General features: G+C 39.9%; 1 protein-coding gene across 1 annotated transcript; it reads left to right on the forward strand.

Moving 5' to 3' along the window:
* The first annotated feature begins 5,182 nt into the window (after positions 1-5,182).
* Positions 5,183-23,842, forward strand: nxph2a (neurexophilin 2a). Its single transcript, XM_039599726.1, has 3 exons — positions 5,183-5,890; positions 6,040-6,189; positions 21,019-23,842. The coding sequence occupies exons 2-3, from the start codon at positions 6,145-6,147 to the stop codon at positions 21,763-21,765; spliced, it is 792 nt and encodes a 263-aa protein (XP_039455660.1). The 5' UTR covers positions 5,183-5,890; positions 6,040-6,144; the 3' UTR covers positions 21,766-23,842.
* Positions 23,843-24,662: the final 820 nt, after the last annotated feature.

Raw genomic sequence — 24,662 nt, forward strand, 5'->3', positions numbered from 1 at the left:
CTATTATGTATGCTCCACCTAGAGATGCTGTGTAATCTATTCTCTGCTATAAAATAAAGAACGGACTGAGGCTCTGCGCGACTTGCCTGTGTCTTGCCACGCAGTAAGCCTCGCCCATGTACATGCCATAAATTGAGTTTGTGTTTCTTGCTTCTCTAAGGTTTTTTCCTTTGACACATACTTTTATAACTTTCAGTGCAGTCCTTTTGTTATTACATAAAAAAGAAGGGGTTAAAGGGAAAGGAAGGAGGTCTTAGCGGGTTGGAGGGGTTCCCTACTGGCCACATTGTTGACCATCTTTAAATAAATAATTTCTTTAGTAGAAACCAGTTCCAATCCAGAATGTAGGCACTCTGTTTGGAGAACTTTTAAGTGGCAGTCATTTAGTCTGAAGGCTTTTTTAAAATGATTATTGTTTGTTCAATCATAAATGACTGAAAACTACTTCTGCGTATTTTTGTTTTCTTGTTAGGGGTTTAAACACAAAATTTCCAGTGGCTACTGACACGACATGTGGCTGCACTACGTGACAAAATCATGTATTTGTGTTTGACTGATAAAAATACAAGACTATGTTTAGTATTCATTTCATAGCATGCTTTAAGTTCAAATCTGTTAAATCCAGTGATATCCTTGCTCGTGATATAACTGCAGTTCAATTTGCTGCCTTTTTTGTATTGTATCTCAATTTAGTTGTTAGTTACAAGAGGTGCAGGTTCCCATGATTATCCATCTATAATAAGACATCAATCCATGAAGGACAAATAATTGTGGTTGTGTTCCTTGTGGTCCATAAAGGCTGGTTTACTTTATTCCTGAGTGAACAAGAAAAACTGAACAAGCCTTTGTTCCTGACTGTTTGCATGCATGCATGTCTCTGTTTAACAAAAAGGATATTGTAAAAAAAACGACTTCACTCTAGCCTCTACATATTTGTTCTGCTGAGCTAGTGTTTTAGTCACTCTAAATTAATCCATGAAATTCCACTGTTGAACATTAATGGGTTAAATGTCAAACTCTAGCAGTCAGCAGGAGTTGCAAGTCATGGTGGCAAAGCATATACTGACGATCAATAAGAGCAAAGGTCCTTATTTGCTTTGTGTGCTTTCTATGCTCTTTAAATAACAGAAAACTATCTACATAATGAGAGCCTGCCCTTTATTCCAGTTTACCTATAACCTACAAGTGAGAGTGGTGGCACGCAAACCCACACATACTAGAACAATTATGTGGAATTTTACCTTTGTGTAAACATCGCTTTATCTTAAAAAATAATTTGTCCTGTGGTTTGATGTCTTATCATTTCTACTATGTAAACAAGCAGCAGTAGAATCTAATCAGGATTGTAGATTGAGCAAAAACAACTATCTATCTATCTATCTATCTATCTATCTATCTATCTATCTATCTATCTATCTATCTATCTATCTATCTATCTATCTATCTATCTATCTATCCATCCATCCATCCATCCATCCATCCATCCATCCATCCATCCATCCATCCATCCATCCATCCATCCATCCATCCATCCATCCATCCATCCATCCATCCATCCACTGACAGTCAAAACACTTTAGACATTTTCTCTACACAACAGCTAACTTAACAGTGGGAACTTTTAACTTACACTACAGTGAACAAGCCTTATTGTCCTAAAGTATGAATAATGATGTCACTGACCTTTCACATGAATTACATTTCAACTCTTTTGCAATAGGACATGCTGAAACAATTACAAGTTAGCAGCTACTGAACTGAAGTGTAAAATTACTGTGCCAGAAAAAAAGCAACAAAAAACAAAAAACAACTCTCATCATTGGCAGACAAATCTTCAGTTGTTCATAAAATGACATTTTTGTGGCATTATCTGTTATCTATACTGAAACTTAGACAGCAGGCTTTTCATTCCATAGTCCTCTGTGGCTCTTAAGAAAAAAAGTATGTTTTAGCCTTCAGACAATATGTAGAAACCAGGCAGTTGCAAGATTACAGACACTTGAAGAGCAGATATTTATACTTGTAAAGGACTCTTGAGGTGTGACTACTCTCCTCACCTTCCTTGAACTTGAATGACTATTAATTACCAGGCCTATTGTAACTGGAACTAGAATATTTTTGTAAACTGTTGGGCAGTCTGCCACTGTGGTCTCACATATTTTCTCTTATCCAAAGAGTTTTCGTTTTCTGAAAACAGGGGGAGGATTTGTCACCCTGATACAGAACACTGGCCCTTTGACACTGGGAATAGACTGACAGAGACATTTTCACAAAAGAACCAAAGTTGGAAAGATTCACTTTCTCACTAGTAGCAAAAAAATAGGACATTGTCTGTGCCAGATGTATTTTCACTAGTGGAAATACTTTTTATGTGAGGATAGAACCTGCATAGAGCATCCAGGATGCAAGACACATGACATCCATTTCCTCGCATGTGTGGATTTACTGAGCAGTAACCTGAGTACTTTTATATAATTGGATATACAATGGCTGTGTAATAAGGAGCCGGCAGGGTAAAGTCTGTTTAATGTGTGAAAGGGTATTGTTGGTTTTGAAAATCTAAAAAGGCTAGATGCTATTGCGACAAGAAAGCCTCGGCACGCAACACATTGTCCGTGCTCACAGATAAACAATCATAAAACAATAAACAATCGTGACAGTGGAATAAAACATCGTACAGACGGGACTATGTTATAGTTCCTGAGCTTGACCACATTATGACATGTAGCATTTTAGCAAATAAGACACATGCATAACAAACAACAAACAAACAGAAAAAAACAAAAAGGCTGTGCTAATATCATGATGACTGACAAAATTGTGAAGTTGATTCTGCTGTTCACCTAGATGCCATGGTGCCAGAGCATTGAAACACCCTCCAAGTAGAGGTTTTCTGTTGGTTTGCTGCCTCTTTACCAAAGCAGCATCCTCTGATTAGGACAACGACACATTGTGGAAGAGAGCCAGAGATTAATAATAACTAATGATCAAATGCAGAGTGGTGTATAAACACACTCAATGAAAAAATGTGAGTGAAGAAGAAACACTCAGCCTAGACCTATTGCAGCATTACTAAGGGAGGATTTAGGGTCACCAGCCCTGACTATAAACTTAAAAAGGAGCGTTTTAAGCCTGGTCTCAAACGTAGAGAGGGCGTCTGTCTCCTGAGTCCTAACTGGGAGTCGGTTCCTCAGAAGAGGAGCCTGGAAGCTGAAAGCTCTGCCTCCCATTCTACTTTTAAATAGCATGAATCAAACGGAAATGTTCATTTAACAGGTGAATGCTACTAATATAAACAGGTGTCTGTTCAAAATGATTCCCTCACTAACCTCAGAATTTAAAGTATAAGCTTGCCCTTTAGTTTTTAACATTGACTCAAACATATTGACCTACTTTACACCCAGGTTGATTAGACAGTGTGGTTGCAACATTGTCACTGAGTTAATGACTTAATTAGTTACAAATTCTTATGAGGGAACTTTTAGAAGTCTTAGAGTCCCGATGGCTGAAATCCAGGTATTATGAAAGGTTGCAGGAAAACTGATATAGTTCAATGAATGAGTTCAGATGAGAATGAGTTCAATGTTTAGGAGAGCGACATTTGATCCACTTCGTGGCAGTTCAACCTGCACGTGTGCAGCGAGCACACCATGAAAAGTATTTGTGGACATGCAGGTAAAGATTGAGGGGGCACTGTTTTCCAGAGAAAAAGAGGATTGCCGGTATTGAAACATATCGAATAAAATGTTGGTTGCTCTAAAGTGCAAAGTTTGATATAGGAACAGTATTAAATGAGTGCAGTCACTGTTAGTTCACTCTTAATGTTTTCCTTTGGTTTATCTCTTTGAGTTTCTCCCTTCAATGAGAGCCAGTAAAAGGATGCATTGATGAAGAGGTCACTTAACTTTATGAATTAATTATTTGTAATACACTTGACACCGGGTATTCAGTGTACAATTTAGAAGTACGTTTCATTTTAATGTAAGAATTTTTTTGTGGACAAAAATCTAGCTCGTTTGTATACGGCTAAATAAGATTTGGCCTATAGCACGACTAAAACCCACCCATAGTGTGAGTGTGTATGCATGCATAAAGTCTGTTTGTGGGACAGAAAAGAAAGTAATATTAGGTGATACATTCACACTGATCTGATACTGCCTTGATGGCTTACTCAGCAACATATTGTGCTGATCTGCTCTTATTGGGTTTCATTCTTTCACCTTCATATTTGGACTTTAACTTCTCAAGCACAAGCCTTCTCTTGCAAAATAATTGTCACATATTCATGTTTACATAGAAATTTAAATAAATCCAAATATTCACTAGTTGAAATTAGAGGATACAAACTGATGCTTTCAAATTTGATGCTTACAAACTAATTTCACCTCTACTCTGCTGTTGCAGCCTTTTCTGTAAAGTGACATTTTTCGCTTTAACCACATGATGGCGCCAAAGTCAAAAGAATCGCTACACCAGTACTAGTCACGGTAGAAAATCTGCTTGCACAGCCACAGGGGCCCCAGCAGTGAGGACACTCCGCAGCTCTATTTAACAGTTGAAGGATTTTGCTCTGCGTTCTGGGTCCATTTGTGCTTTTACAGAAAGTCACTGTTAATCAATACAAAGTTATCATGAGCGATTACCTTTTTATTCTCTAATGAAAGATTTCTGCTCTGGTGGGAGTGCTCGCTTCTAGATGAGGGCCAACAAACGGTTAGACTGATATGAAAATGATCTGAAATGCTGAAATGTGTAAGCTGTGGACTTTAAAATCAACAAATCGAAACACACCCAACGACCCTCTCCACTCCACCGCCATCTTTAAAACATCTTAACATCTTTTAGAAGAAGGTTGTTTCATCCCTCCAGTGGAGTTTTAGACATGTGCACATTTAGTGCCAAAGTGTAGTAAAGATGTTTTGGCATCATGTGGTGGCTCAACGCCTTAGTAAGAAACTTTTTGTTGTGTGTTTTCATTTATCACCCCTCTGTACTTGCACAGCGGTTGACCTTTTGTTGCCTGCACTTTGTGGTCAGGATTGCAGCATCAGCTGAGTTTCCAGAAGAATAACTGTCTCTGGTTGATGTGCTTTGAGCTGCACGATGCAAACAGCCATGTCCATACATCTTGCGTTTGCAAGATGGGTTTAATACATGCAATGATTTTAAAGGCTTTTCTATACATTCTGCTAAACACGGCTTGCATGCACTCTTATATAACTGGACGTGTACGCATTAGAGTCATCACACAAAACTTCCAACGAAAATCACGGCATAACTGTTCTCTGCGATTAAGCATCTAAACGTTAAGGGGTTAAATACGTGCGCGTTATGATGAACAAAACCGGACAACGGTGACATCTAGCTTTTACTTGTCTCTTAGATGGAGAGAGTAAGGCTTCTAAGGTACATCTTTAGGTCTGAGTCTCTGAACGGATGCGCGCCGACCTTGGAGTCTCCAGACGCGCAGAGGGGGATTTTGCGCACTGAAATCAAGCAGAGCCTAAAAGCGAAGACAGCGAGCTGACTATTGTCTGTCTGACTGCAGTCCTGGCACTGGGATACGGGCACGCTTGGCTGTGTTTTACTGCGCATACTGACAACTTAAGACCAACATTGCTCCGGATTGAGTAAGGGAAAATATAGTCCACAGTTTATTTCGCTTTGCCTGGATTCTAAACTTAGAGGAGCGTTGCTACAACTGAACTGCTTAATGTAGACGCTTCACTACTGTAGACGAGCCAAAGAGTCCCAGCTGCTTGGGGGAAAGTACCACGACATCCTGAGAGACGTTTTGAGAGGATTTTAGGTCTCTTTGCTGAACGTGGATTGAGAGAGGATGATCCCAGCCGCCTTACCGAAATAAGTGAGGTATTGCTTTTACGGAACGGTAAGGAAAAGTTTAGTATATTTCTTGATTAATTCACTGCCCCTAGCTTTGATGTCTTTCCAAATTAAAAAGAGACGTTTTAAATGATTTAACGACGTAAATATTTCCACTTTTCTCTCTCTCTCTCTCCCTCTCTCTCTTTCTTGCAGGTGATCATAGCGATGTTTCAGTGCCATGAGCGTCTTCACCTCTCCAAATCTTCCAGAGAGGATTTAATCCCCGCTCATCGTGAATAAGTCGACAAGTCGTTGAAGATGAGTCCTCTGCAAACATTCTTGTTGTTTTTCCTCCTGCACCAGGTGAGGAGTGAGATGAGTGAATGAGAAGAGGCTAATTATGCAGAAGCATGTCTCCGACTGAGAAAAAGTAGAGATGAAGCGTTTTTATTATGCTGTAGGACTCTTACGAGATAATTCTTTCTTCACTCTAGGTTATGGTTTAAACTTCTTTTGCTTATATTTGTTTTGTTGGCCTGTCTTTTATGTGGATCCTTATCACGCAGCTGTGCAAGACTTGTCTATCTTCACATTGTGCCAAACTGAATAATTTCCTGGCATGAAATTTTATTTGGCACAGTCATCAGGAGCAAATTCATTTGCCGAGCAGAACTCCTCATTCAGTCTTACAGGGATAAGCTTAATTGTTTTATGTTATCAGGGCTCGCACACTATTCAGTGAAATACTTTTCATGTGTTTTTTAAAAAAAATCCATAAAATAGTAAATAATTTAATACCCTTAAAAATGGCATCATTTCTTTCTTTTCTGTAGCCACTGAAAAATATGGTAAAAACAAACATAATGAATAACATAATGCAAACATAATGCATTTAGTAATCCTGGAAAGAATCCAGCTTTGCTTTAATGCGCATCATGTATTCTACAATATGCAGTTAATTACCATAAAAGCATCTGAGTTTATTATTTCTATTTAATGTTGTGGCTTTTTGTAAGACCATCAGCTTTCTCAGCTATGGAAATTTTACATTACATGCGGAGTGTTGCAAAAGGTAATAGGTTAGAATTAACAATTAGGTAGTATTCTAAATAGAGACACAGAATTACTGAGGTAAAAAAAATCTACTTAAGATATTTTATAAAATATGCTATTAATTTTTGTGCTGGTTTGCAAAGTTTAAATATTCTTTTCTTTCAGTGTTTATATTCAGTATTATGTCTTTGGGTGTGTTGCTTCTCTCAATCACGGCTCATCCAAAAATACAACCTGCCTCTTCATCCCTTCAGGTGCATCACGTGCACCTTTGGTGATCATTGGAATCATTAGACGTCTGTGTTGAACCCCTAACCTGTTTTAAGTGTTTTTGCTCTCAAATTGTGGTCAGAGTTCTTTTTTTATTATTACTTTTTTCCCCTTTCAAGACAACTGAGAACAATAGATGGAAATTGAAAAACCCAGGGATTTTAAAAGCTTGATGATAACGGTGACGTCCCTGTTAATCCAGAGAAAATTATTTAGTATTTACCAGAGAATGATTGTGTTAAGCTTCTAGACGTAATCTTTCTGTAGTCTAGTTCAGGTTTTAATGCAGCAAGCACTCTGAAGAAAGTTCATGAGCTTTTGGGAAGTATAAAGGCCTTTCCTGCCCTTTCCCCCCCCCCCCCCATCATACAGTGATGTTGTCCCCTATAGATAGTTGAATACAGCGAGGGTATTAGCGTTTTCGTCCTTGCTTTATGGATTCTTGCCATGATCAAACTTTCACCGAAAATGCCATGGGATCGAAGAAGTTCTTCACATCTGTGCCATCCTCAAAGAGGGCCTCTTTAAAGATAGCCTTCAACTGTGCAGCTGCAGCAGCAAAGTGCTGTCTGCTTTGGCTGCGGTTGTAATCAGCCCTGTGCCTTTTGGGAGCTGTGCCTCCAGAGAGAGACAGACTGCCTCCCTGGAGAGGCTCTCTTTGTATGCCTCAGTAGCTTCCCTCCCAACAGATTCACCAATGTCTGACTGGGGATGTAGTGGCCCTTATCAATATTACCCTACCTTCTTAGGTTCAAAAAAATCCCAAATATCTGACCCTCAGTAAAGGAATGGAATAAGTGCTGCAATACATCATGAAGTATGAATAAGATTTCTTTTTTGTTAGAGTATGAAACACTGAAAAGATGCACAAGGATAACGCCCATCAGCGCAAGGCCAGATTTTGAACCCGAGAAGCATTCTGTGATAGAGGATTGCACGCAGGACACTTAAACCCTTTGATATGAAATTTTTAAGCTTCTTGTTTTAAGCAGTTTGAAAAAGTGGTCCAAATCCTCAAAGACCCCCCAGATAAAACCACACTTTTCTTCCCATCGCTCCTCACATGCACATTCAATTAAAAAGCGCTTAGAACATGAATCAAGCGGTGAAAATGTAACCCTGGACCCAGCATCTGTGCCATGCCCCAGGGACAAATAAGAGGGTCAAAGCCATCCTGGGAGAATCCATTCTTCCCCCTGACATCTGCTGCAGTTATCCTCTGTGCAATGACAGCAGAACAATGTAGATGAAGATGAAACATATTTGAGAGCCGTGCTCTCTGCCATCTCCCTCAGCCCGTCCTGCCCTACGTCTATTCCAGAGATTGCACGCAGGGAAAGTGGGGTTTTCAACTCTGCTTGGGATTAAGTGTTAGGAGACGTTGACAAAGTCTATTACGCCTTTATGTCTTATTGCCGGGGTGAGAGCTCCTCTGGTAATATTATGTCACAACACAGCATCTATATGGCCCATGCCAAGAGGATCAGTCGCAGCGTTAGATGTATTGCTGCCTTTTCTGTTACCGAAAACACCACCCAGGGTTGAACTGAGCGCGGAAGACGAGAACGTCTTAAAAGATGGGTGTGACGCACTAGCGAGACGAAGCTTAGCTGGTTACTAGTAAGCTGAATGTGTCTTGTACTCCAGATCACGCCAGGCTTGGAGTTCATCCCTGCAACTTTGATGTGCAGTGATTTAAGGGATTACGAGTCATTTCCCAAAGGATTTAGCCTTAATTTTCTACAGTTAATAATTTATTTAAAAACATGTGTTTACTTATTTGGTCATGCGGAGGTTTTTTTTTAAAAAAGTCTTTGCTACAAAACAATCAGATATGAATTTGATGTGATTCAATTTTAGACACAAATATTGCTGCAAAATTCTGGCAGAGGATTTTCCCCCTAGTTGTGTTTTTTTTCCCCCCTCTGCAGTGGTAGAGTGAGACAGTGATGCTCTATTCAAAGGCAGAAAGGGTTCTGGCAAGGACAACAGTTTTATCCCTGTCTTCATAACAAAACACAAATTCTACATAAAATCCCTCTCTAAGGGCTCTTTAACCCTTTTCCCCTTCCCCATGCTCAATTAGGTTTGGTTTTATTATTTATTTATTGTATATTTAAAGGCAACTAACACTGGGAAGTGTAATAAAATGTACAGTGGGGGGATTAGGAGCAGCTCTTTAATCTCACGCTTCTGATAATGCTGCATGGGCTGATTGATTAGTTTTTCAGGAAGCTTATGTCAGAAAAACCTAATCCGTCTTTGGATTGTGCCAGCCTTGTAAGGTTTTCCGCGCTGCCACTTTATCATGGCGGCGAATTACAGAGCTGCTGGGCTGTGATAAGGTCCTCGTCTCTTTTACAGACCCCACCGCCCAACCCCCTGCACCTCCCTTTCCCTCTGGACAATAAAAAAAAAAAAAAATGTGTTTATATTCTTCACATCCCTGCTCTGCCTGGTCTTCACATCAACCTCTCCCAGGATTTGCCTTGTAAGAAAGAGAGAAAAAAAAAGAGTGGAACTTAAGTCTTCAAAACCCCACCAGAGAAATTGGGTGGAGAGAGAAAAAAAAATATGAGAGAACACGTCTGGCAGACCAGTAGAAATTTCTGTGGAAGTGATTAAACACTGGATTGACAGAGTGAAGGAGCCTTGTATGCATGCGCTGCCTTCCAGGAATCATTTTGGAGCTTACATGGAGCTGATCTGTATCTGTGCTCATATTGGGGTCACAATCTTTCTAGCCAGGAGGCCTGACTAGATAATCCCTCATAAACAATACTGTCCGTGGCATTTTCAGTCCTCAACTTGTATGTTGTCTCAGACCTCTGAAGAAAAGGTTGTCGCTTCTCCGAGTGAAATCCCTCAAATGTAGCTCGCAGCCACTACAGGTTGTCCTGACTGTATTGAGCCCCGCAGCCTGCTCCTTTCCCAATCATCAGTCATAATTATGTTTGTACTGGCAATAAATCCATGATAAAGGTCTTGAAATGAAGAGAAAGAAGCTCCAAATGATTGATAGCTATGACACAATTGCCCTTTGCTTTGACAATAAGCCTAATCACGCCACGGTATGGCCCATTAAAGACTTTAGTCAAACAATTATAAGCGGCACGGCTATTTTCCCACTAGCTGCTCGTGTGATGTGAACTGTTTAGGATGAAGTGCAGAGCCTCTCTAGTGGTGCAGGAAACATTATGTTTAATATGATGTTGAGTTTCCTGATCTTGGTCCACAGCTATGAATTTTTATGGGCGATGTGCAGCCCGAGGCGGTGTTAGATCTAGAGGCTCTGCTACCTTATAGCATTGTCATTACCTCTCTGCAGTGTCAGAAGCATCCAGCACTCACTGATGCACAGCGCCAGTGTTTTGAAGACTGTTGTCTGTATTGCTTTTTACTGCCGTGCTGCAACAAAACTAAATGTCGCAATCAATTTATGGAGGGAAGAATTTTTGTCTGCACCCGGCGAGGGGATGGAGTATGATGCCACCGTGCCACTTTTTCTTTTAATTAGTCAAATATTTACATTAACACTACGTCTACCAGCTACCACACTGCAATCACACGAAACCGTGACTTAACAGGCGATGTTTCTTCTTTAAATAATTTCAAATTTCCTGAAAACTCTGACATAAGAAGTTGTTAATTACCGTCTGTGTGGTTCTTGGAGAAGGCAATCACATTTCATGTCAAAGCTCTGAGAAATGATTGACCTCTTTAATTAAAACTGTATTGCTTTTCTGTTAAAGGAAAAGTGTGACAGCTATAGAATAAGTACAATAAATCTCCCTTCTGATTATTCTCAGTTTTGCATTTCCTCCTCTGCCTCCAAGCTTTGAGCCCCCTTTTCTTTTTCAGCATGTCATTTTCAGCCATAACAAAGCACTGTCAGCTCCCCTCTGTCTTTGTATATTTCTTGTGAAGTACCTGTCTTCACAGCTACTCAGAGGAAAAAGGAAGCAACGTCTTTCCAACTCTTGTTTCTTCTTCAAAGAGCCCTGTTTCTGTGAAATCAGCCACGGCGCAATCTGCTCGGAGAACAGAAACATTTTGCTCTGTCAAATTTAGCGGACGTGCTTTTGAGCAAATCAAGCAAAAACATTTTGGAATAAAACACTCCTATCATTCACAGCGCGGATTTGAAGAGGAGAAAATGTAAAACTGGGGTTGTCGCACGCTCACAAAAAAGGAGCTCAGAGAAAGAAACATTTAGATTACGTCTTCCCGAGATGAAAGCAGAAAAAAAAAAAACTAAAAGTAGAACTTTGAAGTATTAATTTAACAACAACACGCCATGCCTCCTTAAGCTGCGCAGTTTTACAAGCACATTTACCATTGTCCTACGAAGTATAAGGTGTTAAAACCAGTCAAGAGAATGGTAATTACACTGAGTCCAATGTGCTTTGTGGTATTATCCTACTCAATCCCTATCAGCTATCAGGCATACGGAGGTGCGTGGCAGGTGTCAGGAGCCAGCACAGGAGTTGGCGCTCTGACCATGTAAGGGGATTATGAAACTGATGATGCGTTGAAAGGTAACGCCTGCCTAAAAGTGAAGTGTTCAGGGCTTTGCAGCTGTCATATGTGGCAGGTGGCGAGATAACACAAGTATCCAGATTACCTGGAGGCTCTCGTCCCAGAGCTTCCCGTCACTCTCTCTCTCTCTCTTCTCTCTTGGTGGGATCTTTGTTAACACTTTGGAAACACCTGACATCATCGCTGAATTCAAAGTTTCCACACCGAGCCATGCTCGCTAACATCCCATTTTCACCCCCGGGTCTCATGCAGTTAATTAACAAACTGTCAGAATGCATTTTAATTGATACTGAGTATTTTATAGCAAGATGATGATGATTTTCATTGTCTTTGAACTACAGCACAGAGTCAAAGTTTATGTGTTATTATGCTGCTAAAGTTACTGCATGTAAACGTCTATTTCATCCTAAACTTATCATGTAGGTTTCCACATTTTTACAGCTGCAAACACCTGTAAAAGGTAATTAAATGTCATTTTTATTTTACAAGTATTTCAAAGCATTTTTTGCTCAAGCCAGTTTAAAGTTAACTTGAATAATTAATTTTCAGGACGCAAAACCAATATATGTATATAAAATGGCATTTATGAATTCTAAAATATCACGCAGATTATAGATGAAATTGCCCAGTTTAGTTAATAAATGCCCTCCTGACCAGCATTTGATGTGAACAATGAAACAATAAGAAAACAAAGGCAATTATTCAAAAGTTTTTTTCACTTTTCCTGGCTTGAGTAGAGATATTGAACACCACAGGACCTCTGTGAATGCTATTTCATTACTGAGATTAGTTTTGGGGGTGGCAGCGTGTTTGGTTGTGATGCCCCCACCCCAATGCACACACACACACACACACACACACACACACACACACACACAAACACACACACACACACATGGGCCCCTCCCAAAAATGTAAATTTTTAAATAAAGAAGTCTTAGAAACAATTTTACCCAAAGAAAACAAATATATTGGATCTGGTAGGAAGTTAAATGACCTCTTACTGAAACTGACTTACACATGAAATACACTTTATTGCAAGACTACCTTTTTTCCCCCCACATGAATGACACGCCCTGCATTATATTGAACAGAAATTTTGTGATTTCTCTTGTCAAATGCATTGACAGATAACAGATAATTCATAGCCATAAATACGGCTTTACAGTGGCTGCAAGCAAAAGGTCAGACAAGTGAGCAGACATAATGCGTCTCTTGGCATGGCAGGCTCTAACAGGACAGGCTCTGCCTCTCGTCGCAATCAAAGTATAACAGGTCCGAGCTAACGGTGGTGTAATTTCCTGTAATTTGTTCAGTTTAACAGGAGTCGCTGAAGCATGTTTCCACAACGACACGGCGGGAGAAGTAATTGTGTATTATTTGGACTGCCTGGTACATTGTCTCCTGCAGGGCAATAGGTAGCAATAGTAAATGTCCAAAAGAGTTGAGGCGAGGCGACGTTTCGGTCATTGTCATTTCAGATGCAGAGGAAAAAGAGAGGATTGTGTGATCGAGCTAGACAAGAACAACGCTGACACTATTAACATGACTAATGGCTCACATCGTATGATTTATGCTAGCCAAAGGAGGGTTATATTACGTGCTATAATTTATGCTAATCATAGGTTGCAAGCAGCCCCGAGTGACATCATGAGCTGTCAGATAATGTTTTGCCACAACGTGTGCATGCAAACAGGCACAAAATAATAAATTTGGGTTCAATATGCTTTAGATGCTATAATAACTCAACAAGGCCAGATTTGTTGCACTGTATTTGTGTGAAAGCAAAATAGGACTTGACTGGAGACAAACTCTACTGCTTTAAATTCAGCATACTTGGAATTTTTTTGAAGATGAATGTGGGCAGGTGTTGGAGTTGCTCTCTTTTGAGACATATTTTCCTTTCTTTTTTCATCAAAAGAGGTTTAGGGTCAAGGGCAGCTTTAGATCAACAGCATTGCAAGTAGTGGAAATAAGAGTGTCTCTCACTGAGATGAACGCTCGCTGATGTCGGCTCTAAGACATTAACCCTCATCCTCTGGTGTCTTCATAGATAATTTCTGAAAAATGGCTTCAAGTAGTTAATATTCAGTGATGAAACACAACAGAAGGTCTAAGCAACAGCTGCAATTCTTCCTAACTTCCTAAAAAAGGTGGGCGGAGGGGCGAGCCTGAAAACTAAGTGTAATATTTTTAATAGACGAAAATATGCATCCAACTTTTGGGAAAAGCAATCAGACATATTATGTTTCTTTCTGCTGCTTTTTGCACACAAAGCTCTCAATTTGTAACAATTCTACTCTTTTCACATGCCTCTCAATTTTTAGGCTTTAGTTACACTCCATTAAATATTGCACGGCTAGAAGAGATCCAACCTAAAACTAACAAGGATTTTTATGTGGCTGGGTGCCTGCGTTTGCCTTTTCTCTTTGCTCCAAGCCAACATGAAGAAACGCACCATAACAATCTGCAAAGTCACACACATTGGATTTTTTTCTTGCAATTAAATCAACAAGTTTTCAATACATATTTCATGCGAAGCAAGAAATCCAATATTCATAGTTATTATTATCTCTGTGCTCAAGCACCAAAGTTGGATTTTATTTTACTCATAGATATGCCTCTTCACCCATCCACCGAATATCCTGATAGCGCCAGCGGACTTGTTACATATTATGATAGCGATGCGATGATCCTCTATGTTTCGGGCAAATCTGTCAACAGTAAGAAGGAGAAGCGATGAGTGTGTAGATACAGAGCTAGCGATACAGCTGGGATTATAGAAATGAAAACATCAGCATCACGTCTTTTTGAGCTTGTCTTCCTGCCCTCTCCTCATCGTCAACACTTGTACAGAATGCGTAGACAGCCACGGCCACAGACTGGCAGTGGTTAAAGGAGTGGCTTTACAGTCAGTATGAAAATCACATGAACGGGTCCAGTCCATATATATAAGATATACTACACAGAAATGTAACCACTAAAGAAATGCACTGAATTTCTACTCGGCACCAAGTGTACCAATATATTTTCACCACAAATAATGTCAGCTGTGTACGCTGAAGATGAATTAAAATTGAGATCTATAACATCTTTTGCTGGAATGTCATGACACTGGAGGCTGTAGTCTGTCTCATTTTCACAGAGGTCAGGTGGTAATGGCCTAAAGGATTATACTGGGGGGTAGCAGATATGCTACATGCACACTCACTCACTAACTGTAGCCTCCTGTGATTGGTAAGCTGCCCCCGGTGTGTCGATTTGCTGTTACGATCCACCACAGAGCTGAAGCACCTGCCATGTGATTCCCCGGACGGCCTCTGATTAAAAGTGATGGGTTTGGAGCGTGAGGCTGTCCCAGCGATCTGAGCACCAATCTATTCTTCAGCAGAATGTAGACTCTCTCTGTGGGCTGCTTTAGCGCCTCCAGGGCCTCCTCTCATGGAACCGGCTCTGGGTGTAAATCATTACAAATGATATACCCTGTAACATCAGGAGGAAGATGGCTAAGGAAGGACTTTGCGCAGCCGATTGCAGGCTGAGAATAGTTTTAATCTGAAAGATGCTACTTGTCATGTTGAATGTTTGAAAGCAAGAGTCTGCAGTCCATCCAGCTCTGCTACATTTTTTGGTCTAATGCTAGCAGCACTGGCTGAGCAGCTCCTAATATGACAGGTGTTTCGTCGCAATAGAGCTGGGTAAGTATTACGAAAGGCAGTGGCGAAGGCGGTGCAATTTTTGTGGGATGTCCAGATTTTTACTATGTGGAAGCGCATCAAGTTAATGAAGCTTCAGACACAGAAAATTAGCAGAGAAATGAATTGCACCACCAAAGTGAGGTCAATTTGCACAGATAAATCCATGAAGAACAGTCGAGTGCATCATTGGAACTGCTCGGTTTGCACTGATGAGCAGGTTAATTGCCCATTTTGTTTATTGTGAGAAAGATGCCTGAAACCAATTTTCCCCAGACGCATATCTCAGCCTTATGCACTGGAAAAAAAAAATCAGCTATGGAAAACCCAGAAACAGATTAGTTTAGCTTGCCTCTGCATCAACTTCATTTCCTGAGCAAAAATGTCATTTAAAAACAAAAACAAAAACAGAAAAGCAGACTTCAGATCATGAGTTGGCCACATTGTCAGTTGTGAAAGGCTGTGAAAGATTTGGTCACCATCAACAAACAAAAGCTGCAGACCTGCCTGTGGACCAGAACCCATCACAAACACACTGCCACCAGCTTCTCTCTCCAAATGCATTTTAACGGCATCTCTTTAGATGATCCAGAAGCCAGATGTCACTGGTTTCTTAATAACTTTCTAGAGGCTAGTTCTGGTCACTATGGCAATTACCTTTATGTCAAGCCTCTAAAAGATATGTCTACCCACGGGACAAGCAGGCAGCCAGCTCCATAATGCTTGTTACAGATGAATGTCGAGGCTGATTCATCCTGACTCGCTGTGTGGTTCACTGCTGCTCAAGCTACTGTCAGGATGTAAGTTTCATGAAAAGCTCTTGATTGTACTGATTGGCACAACATTAGATTGAATTGCCTATTTATGCATGGTTCTGTAAGAAAAGGCCCCCGAGGTGTAGAAATGACAGGTGTAAAATAAAAGCCATGGATGTTCATGTCTGTAGTAATAACAATGCGCTTTTTACACACAGTAAAAACAGATAGTCCTGCTTGTAAGCAGCGTAAAAACCTGGAGGTTCATAGACCATTCACCCAACTCTGACTTAGCCACAAATGTGTATTTTCCACTCTGTCTTTGACAGCTAGACTAGCATGTGTACTTTGAGGATGTGGTTGATGATTAATTTTCGAAAACCTTTTTTCCGTTCATTTATGCTGGAAATTAATGCGCACATATGAAAAATGTGATAGCCACTTGTCAGCCAGTATTAACAGTTTAATGTAAGCCTGTAACAAAAACATGAGTCCTTAAAAGTCGGTTATAAAAAATGTTTAGTCAGGATGTGCAATGTTTTACAGTTAAAATTTTTTTTTTCTGTATTCTTTGGAGATATTTAAGCATTTTCAAAACAAAATAGAATAAAGTAGATAATACTGATAGATCTCTAAGTAGCTGATTCTTTTTTATGTATAAGAATGCATTACTCAAACAGTCTTTTTCCATTTAAATTTAATTGTGGGTTGTAAACTATATATGGCCCCATAATTTCCTAAAAAACTGCTGTTTTGAACGCAAACATATACAAGCATAAACATTTTACTCCTGACATTATATGTGTATATACATATACATTTTTACCAGTCCAAATGTGTTTTATTTATTTAAATTTAGAGTTCTAGTCACTATAACGTAAAAGATGGAGTGTCTATTAAAAAAGAAGGCTTAGCTTAGCTAATGAGAGTGATTAAGGTGCTCTTTCAGAGAGGAACCGTGTGTTTTATGCATGACATTTGATAGTGAACTGGAAATATCAGCTATTAGCACCTTGTGTGAGACCTTACGGTTTTTGCTCATCTTGGTGGATGTACATTAAAATTACCAGGAAACTGTTTGGTGCATTGGCCTTTATGTTTACTGCTGTTTCACCAAAAATAGTCTTTTATAGGGCAGATAGAACGCTGACTATTGTGGTGTAAAAGTGTGATATCTGTGCCGGGGTGTGTGAGGTTCACGCACGTCTTTGTGTTTTAATGTAGGACATGCAGGAAAAGGAAGAAGCTAAACCACACTAGCAGATATCCGCAATGTTTGCCACGAGTCACTGCGCCTTGTGCTGTTGAAATGAGGTCTGGTGTTTTCAGCTCCATAAGTCTACAGTTATTATCATAATAATGTCTTGTTTCAAGTTGCCCTGAAACGCCTCTAGCACGGCAGCACCGATTAAGAAATCTTAATTAAGCTTTTGTAGATTCTCCTTCATCAGACCTTGCCTTTTTTTCCCCCTTTTTTTGTACAAAACCTCAGAATCCTTTAGTCGGTTTTAAGAGACATCACTGCTGCCTAAATGAACAAGGTGTGCTCGAGTGTGTGTTGGTGCTGTGGTTGTGCAGGGAGGGAGCGAGAGAGAAAGAAACCAAAGCCTATGTGTCAGTGCCAGCTTTCAAGTTCCTAGTGCTTCATCTCTCTCGGGGCATTTAAGTATTAGATATCCCTCTGCTGATCCCCTTGTTGTCACAGCAATTTCCCCAGTTGCTCATCATACTTAAAGTCCTCTCTCATTTCCATTATAATCATCCTATACAAAGCACACCTGAGATTTACACAGAAAGACAATTTGGTTTCACCTCTGAAGCCGCGCAGCATGACACCCAATGTGTTAAAGATATAACAGTTTGAGCTGGTGGGAAGACAAGTGCCATATCTTCCTTGTTCACAGCAGAGGAGAAATGTTCCTATTGAGACCCTGCAGATTTTATGTTTAGCATCATCTGCTGTTGTGATGTTATAAGAGTCAAATCAAATTAACAGCTGAGCTCACATAAGGTATTACTAAGTGGCTGTATCAGTGGGGAATAACGCCACTGGAATTGGTTGATTAAATGACTTTGGATGTGATGAACTACACATAGGGGCATTATTACAGTGTTGCCTCATTCATCCATGTTTACAGGGAGCAATTGTCTTAATTAAGCATTGTGAGAGGTGATAAATGGGCCGGGCTCACTGTCCGTGGGAGACCCATTGATTTCACATTACATATCCAGATAGGCGAGCCATTACCTTCCGCTTTAGGCATTAAAGTGTTACCGCAGTCTTGGACATAAGCAGCACAGTAAAGCAAAGCTGTAATTATAAGACACAGCAGCACAGCTTAAGGTGAATGTAGCCCTGTTACATTTCAGATGGAAAGGTTTGGGAATATGTGACAAAACAAATTGTGCTAGACAGACCTAGTTTGTTAGCTTTATACACATATGCCTCAGTTCAGCTTACAGCAAAAATATAATTAGTCTGGAAATAGTATGCAGCATCTCTGTGAGAATTCAAGCAGCCGCTGCTCTGTACTTTCAACATCTGCTTCTCTCAGTGATCCCTATAACTGGGCCTGGGGAAAACCCAGCACTACTAATTACTAATAAAACTAGCTAAGCTTATTGCTGTGAATTATTAAAGCTTTATCTGAAGAGTACCAGGAATCGCTCCTAAAGCTAAACGGCTTTGAGGTACAAGGAGGGATCACAGTTCATTGCTGCGTCTGGATTAGCACTTAGCACTATACTTAGCGTACTTTACGACACTACCGTGGAAGAGTGTTTATAGGTGGACATGAGCTAAAGTTTAGATTCACAGAAAATGGGAATCTTAAATCTAAGTTAACCTTTCCCTTAAGTCCATGGGAATTTCTGTGCACTCAAAATATTAGAATCTGCTTGAGTTCATCAATGCATCGTGTGTTCAGTTTATCACAAACTTCTTGTTTCCTCCCTTCTGTGGTGCTCCTGCTATCTAGCAGTAGTGTATTACATGCTATTTATTTGCATGTGCATGTACTTTTTAATGTTACATTTATATTAATGATTATTTTCTATTTATTTATTTGGTTGTTGTTAAGTGATGCCCAGTGAATGCTATTTAGCTTCTTGCACAGACCTGTAATAATCTTCAGTATCCTATTACTGGGTTTACAATAGTACGAGATGTTGCTGTTGAATTTTCTATATTTAATCTTTATTTCATTTGTGATAACGAAACCAACACAACCATTCAAACAATTTGTCATTTATTGAAAAGAAAATCTAATTGAATATGCGTTTTTTTCCCCCCTTTCTTTATCAATGAACCCATAATGAATCATTTCATAAATATCTATAACAAAGGATTTTAGGATATGCTAGAAGATGAATGTGAAAAGTGTCCATACTGCCCTTAGAGTAGTAGTTTCAGCTGGCAACCGATTCCAGGAAGAGCCCCAAACCTTTTGGAGGTGTAAAAATCTGCCAAATGAAACATGTGGAGCTACCTTCTGTGGTGACGACTTGTGAATATTATTTATTTATATTTACTCCATGAGTAAATGTTTTTACCATCTGCTTTATACCAATGGCAATTCTCAAAAACACAGATTTAAACTTCATACATACCAAACCCAAGAACCTATTACTGTTAACCTGTGAGGTGGAAGTTGCTTTTCAGAACTGGCAATCATGCGTAAGGTTTATCTAACATTAACCACATTAGTTATTCATAGACTCATGTTGTCTATATGCACGCTATCATTTTAGCTCTCTGCAGCTGCAGCTTTGCTGCTTTTCTGTGCTTTTTTCATTATTTGTGTATGTACCTTTCTCTTCCTCTGCTCTGCTACATGTCAGTGAAACAGACAAATGCAAAGCAGAAGAGCAAAGTATAATGAATGTGAATTCATCTATGTAGAATTAGCAAATAGAAGGTTTTTAAAGAACACCCATCAATCCATTTTCTTAAACGCTTAACCAACTAGGGTAGTAGAGGAAGCCTCTTCGCTGACAGTGAGTGACAGGTAGAACACCTTGGACAGGCTATCAGTCCATCACAAGGCTAAGACCAAAAGACACACAACCATTCTCAGTCAAATTCCCACCTATGGCCAATTTAGAATCACAAATTAACCTAGCATGCATATCTTTTGAGGAAACCAGAGCACACAGAAAAAACCTTTGCAAGCACAAGGAGAACAGTCAAATTCCACATAGAAAGTCCCCGAGCTGAACAGGAGGTTAAAACCCAGAACTTTCTGGCTTTGAGGCTGCCAATTTTAAATGAAAGTCTATAAAACACTCGGGAAAAGCGACTGCCATCTGAAAAAGAACATATCAGAAAAACTAAGTACACCCCATGATTCATGAGCATCTTTAGGGACAATAACTTGAAGTAATTATTTTCTGTGTAACTTTATCAGTCTCTCACAGCGTTGTTGGTTTCTTCAGTTCATTGAGCTTTGTGAGCATTCATTTATGTAGTTCTCTTAAGAAGTGTACATAAACAATTGCAGATTGTAGATTTGTTGGCATGATCATTGCGCGACCCAGTTGGCGCCAACCTTTAGCTGTTGCTGTAGCTGTTTTGATGGCATTGGGGTGAATTTGGCACTCCTGGGAAGATCGTGGCATTGTGTTATGATACACCTGAATGCTCCGGTAAACTGCCAAAATGTATTTATAGAGGTGGTCACACTTGCTGATGATCAGTTATTATTAGCAGCACTTGGCTGCTGTCTACCTTTTTCACATGACTGCATAGAGTTTTGTCAAAACTTTCTTATACGTGTCACGTTAACAAGTAATGAATTTGAATGAATGAAATTGCATTTCAGAAAGGTTTTCATGTCAGTTAATTGTTTTTTCTATCTACTTCTGTTCTGTTTCCTATCAAGGTCTCGTGCAGGAAAGTGCATGGAGGAGTCACAGAACTCATCGAGTGGAGGGACAGCGATAATGAACAGAAGATATCTCCCACCGGGGCCAGTCCACGGATCCTCAACCCCCTGCGTTTGTTTGCCAGGGGCTCCCCCGAGTTCAAGAGTAACATAAGGGAAATGACATATTTACACAACATGGAGGACTTTTGGGACTGGTTATCTAACCAGACAGATGTTCAGGGCGCACAGGCCAGAACTAAGCGCAGACCCATCGTCAAGACTGGCAAATTCAAAAAGATGTTTGGTTGGGGAGACTTCCACTCCAACATCAAGACTGTCAAACTCAACTTGCTGATCACAGGAAAGATTGTGGACCACGGGAACGGCACCTTTAGCGTTTACTTCCGCCACAACTCCACAGGTTTGGGGAATGTGTCGGTGAGCTTGGTGCCACCTTCCAAGGTGGTGGAGTTTGAGATCGCCCAGCAGTCCACACTGGAGACCAAAGACACCAAATCTTTCAACTGTCGCATTGAATATGAGAAGACGGATCGCAATAAGAAGACTGCCTTGTGCAGCTTTGATCCATCCAAGGTGTGCTATCAGGAGCAGACGCAGAGCCATGTGTCATGGTTATGCTCAAAACCCTTCAAAGTCATATGCATCTATATAGCCTTTTACAGTGTAGACTATAAACTGGTCCAGAAGGTATGCCCTGACTACAACTACCACAGTGACACACCTTACTCCTCAACAGGGTGACCTAGTAGTTGTTAGTCTGCATCAGCCTTTTGTTTTATCTTCAAATAATGTAAATGTCAAACTCTAAACTCCTTATCCCAAAATACCTAAATACCTGAGACATGTTGCAGGAAGTGCGACTTATGAAGGGACGCACAGCGGAGGGATTTGGTGAAACTTTTGTATATACTACACAAATACACAAGTTTAACACTTCAGATAGTTAGGTGTACAGGGACTTGGCTTTAGGGGTTGGCTTGGGATTCCAAAGGTATTTACCAACCCTGGAAGAATCCACCACATCACAACAGCACATGTTCTCTGTAAACCACGGGTATAATTAGTATGTTGTCCAGATGTCTCCTTCAAGGCTAGACTATAGGCATGGAGCCCTGCTGAGTTGGAAGCGTGTAGCTGGCTTCTGGAAGAGCTGCACTCATGCCAACATTTTCAAACAATTTTCAAACCTTGTTTAAATAGTAATGAGACAAAATATGACAGGACTTTAAATAATGTTAACAATTACAATACCTAAACATTAATGAAGCTATTCAACGGGGCATAAAATGAAAAAAAGAATCCCATTTGGAAGATCACTGCATTAAGAATGATTAGTCAAAATGATCATTGCCTTTGAAGTGGCGCTAACATCCATTTATACCTGTTAACAGAACACAGACAGGACAGTCTCTATTATTTCAAATTATTTTGATCAATGGAATTATTTCATTAAGGAATGAATAATTAATATGGTCTTAAAACTGATGTTATCGTTCTTTTGTGGGGACTAAAATCAAGTGACTTGACTGATTCAAACCAATTCCTAAAGTGCTCATGACAAAATAAGTCCATCCAACTAATCTAATGCATAAGAAACCTGAGAGCATGATCATACATTACTAACTGTATGTAGGCACCTATCCTAGCTTAACACGGCTGCAGCCTTGTTTGCGCCTTAAAATGTGTTGGTTTTCTGCTACAATTATCATAAGGCATGTGTATGCTAAACTAGTCTGAGATCCAACATCTGTGTTTGCAGGATGCACTTTGAGGCATCAGCCTGCCTAGTGAGCCCCACAGTGGATTAATGTGTCAGGAGAGGTGGGGAGGGGGAAGCAATAATTGCAGGACAGGTGGATTTAGTGAGTCTGGCAGACAATTATCAGCACTTTGTCATGGTTCTGCCACCAGCCCTGACATTACCTGTCTTTAATAGGCTTTAATTAGCCTGGGAAATTTCATTTACCAAGAGTGGAGAAACAAAAAGGTGGGGGTGAAGGCAAAAGTACAAAATCCATCTGCAATTTTAATGAGAAGAGGGACTAAATTTGAAATATAAGACATTTCCCAATAGTACAGCAGGCTTAAGTTGGCTGACTTTGTGTAAAAGTGGATAACATCCAGTCCTGTAGTACATGGTGTAATGTGTTCGACTCAGAAATCACTCAAAGTTTTTTTTTACCATTCCCACATTAAATGGCATGAGTTTTGTTATCTGGAGATACCCAGGGTTTTTAGGTTAGGGCATGTGCCACTAAAGACAAAGAATACGTTTCTGTTAGCGTCATTTTATTGGATGTATCTCACGTCTTTCCACTTCAGCTGTAAATGATTCCATCACCTTATACATGAGGTGAGGTGTACGATAAGGAACTTAACTCGGAGCTGATCTATGTTGATGTTTTGGTTCTACTCCTTTGTGCAAATGCTGTGTGTTAATGTGTAAAACTAAACGTGTTTATTGATTATGGTTTCAAAGTAAATGATGTCAGATTACCCTAATTTTTCCAGACAACTATATCAAGTATACTGTACCTTATTTTTTGGTGTTTGTTAAGAAATATCATGTAGATAAATGTCATATTTCAGCTTATGGTTAGATTGCTTTGATTTCATTTTTTGTAACTGCAGATTGTACCCAGTTTGATTTCTGCTTGCTCAAAATTGTTTCAATAGTTTCCCTTGTAAAATAGGAGTAAAAGCTCTTCTGTGTATAGTGTAATTACACTTTTCATTTTGGAATATTTGATTTCAGATTTTGTTAAAATGTAACTGTAAAGATCAATTTAGGTTTTTATGGCATTAAACCTTATTTGAACTTGGCTCAAAGCATGCTGTCACACCGAGTCAGGTCTAGTCTGTTGGTGCTCGTAGCTGTCTCGTTTCATTCCTGAAAGGACTTCTCAACAGGATAAACACACAATTTTAAGAGGTACATTTCAGGGTAGCTTTTTAATGGGCAATAAATCTGTGTCCACAGGCGTGGATGATACCAGAGGTACACCTCAGGGAGCACATCCATTTTGCCGTGGCCATCAGGGACAGGGGTCTTTTCATTCGCTTCCATTACTCTTATCTGATCAGGGTGAGGCACCTACTCCTTATAGGCATCAAGTCACACTACGCTTTCCTGCTGCATGCATCCAAATCCCCTGCAAAACTACATGGAATGTTAACATACATTTCACTTCTCAGCATCCAACGCTTATTTCCGACAATCAAAATAAGAGAAAAAAAAAAATTCAATTTTGACACTGCAGGCATCTCTCTCTTTCAAGCTTTAAAGTTAGTAGAGGAACGCGAAGGAGGAAGATAAAAGGTTGGAGAGGCGTCCTAAAGCAGAGATGGTATCAGGTCTTTTCCTGGGATCTGTGCTGAGAGGGGCGGATGAGGATCAGCGAGCTGCTGATGAAGACTTCTCTTCCAGCAGAAAAGAGTGGCCTCACATTCACTTTAATTAGGGCTTGTGCCAAGCATTCACACATAAAATAGGGGAGGAAAAAAAGCACGTCTTTTATGTGCTGAACAAAGGTTCAACATTTAACATGGCACTATGCTAATGCAGTTAAAGCACATTTTCTTTTGATTATCACAGTGGTGTTGTTGTCTAATTATTATTTTTTTCAAACGAGAACCCC

Source organism: Oreochromis aureus, linkage group 16, assembly GCF_013358895.1.
Source record: "Oreochromis aureus strain Israel breed Guangdong linkage group 16, ZZ_aureus, whole genome shotgun sequence".
NCBI lineage: Eukaryota > Metazoa > Chordata > Actinopteri > Cichliformes > Cichlidae > Oreochromis > Oreochromis aureus.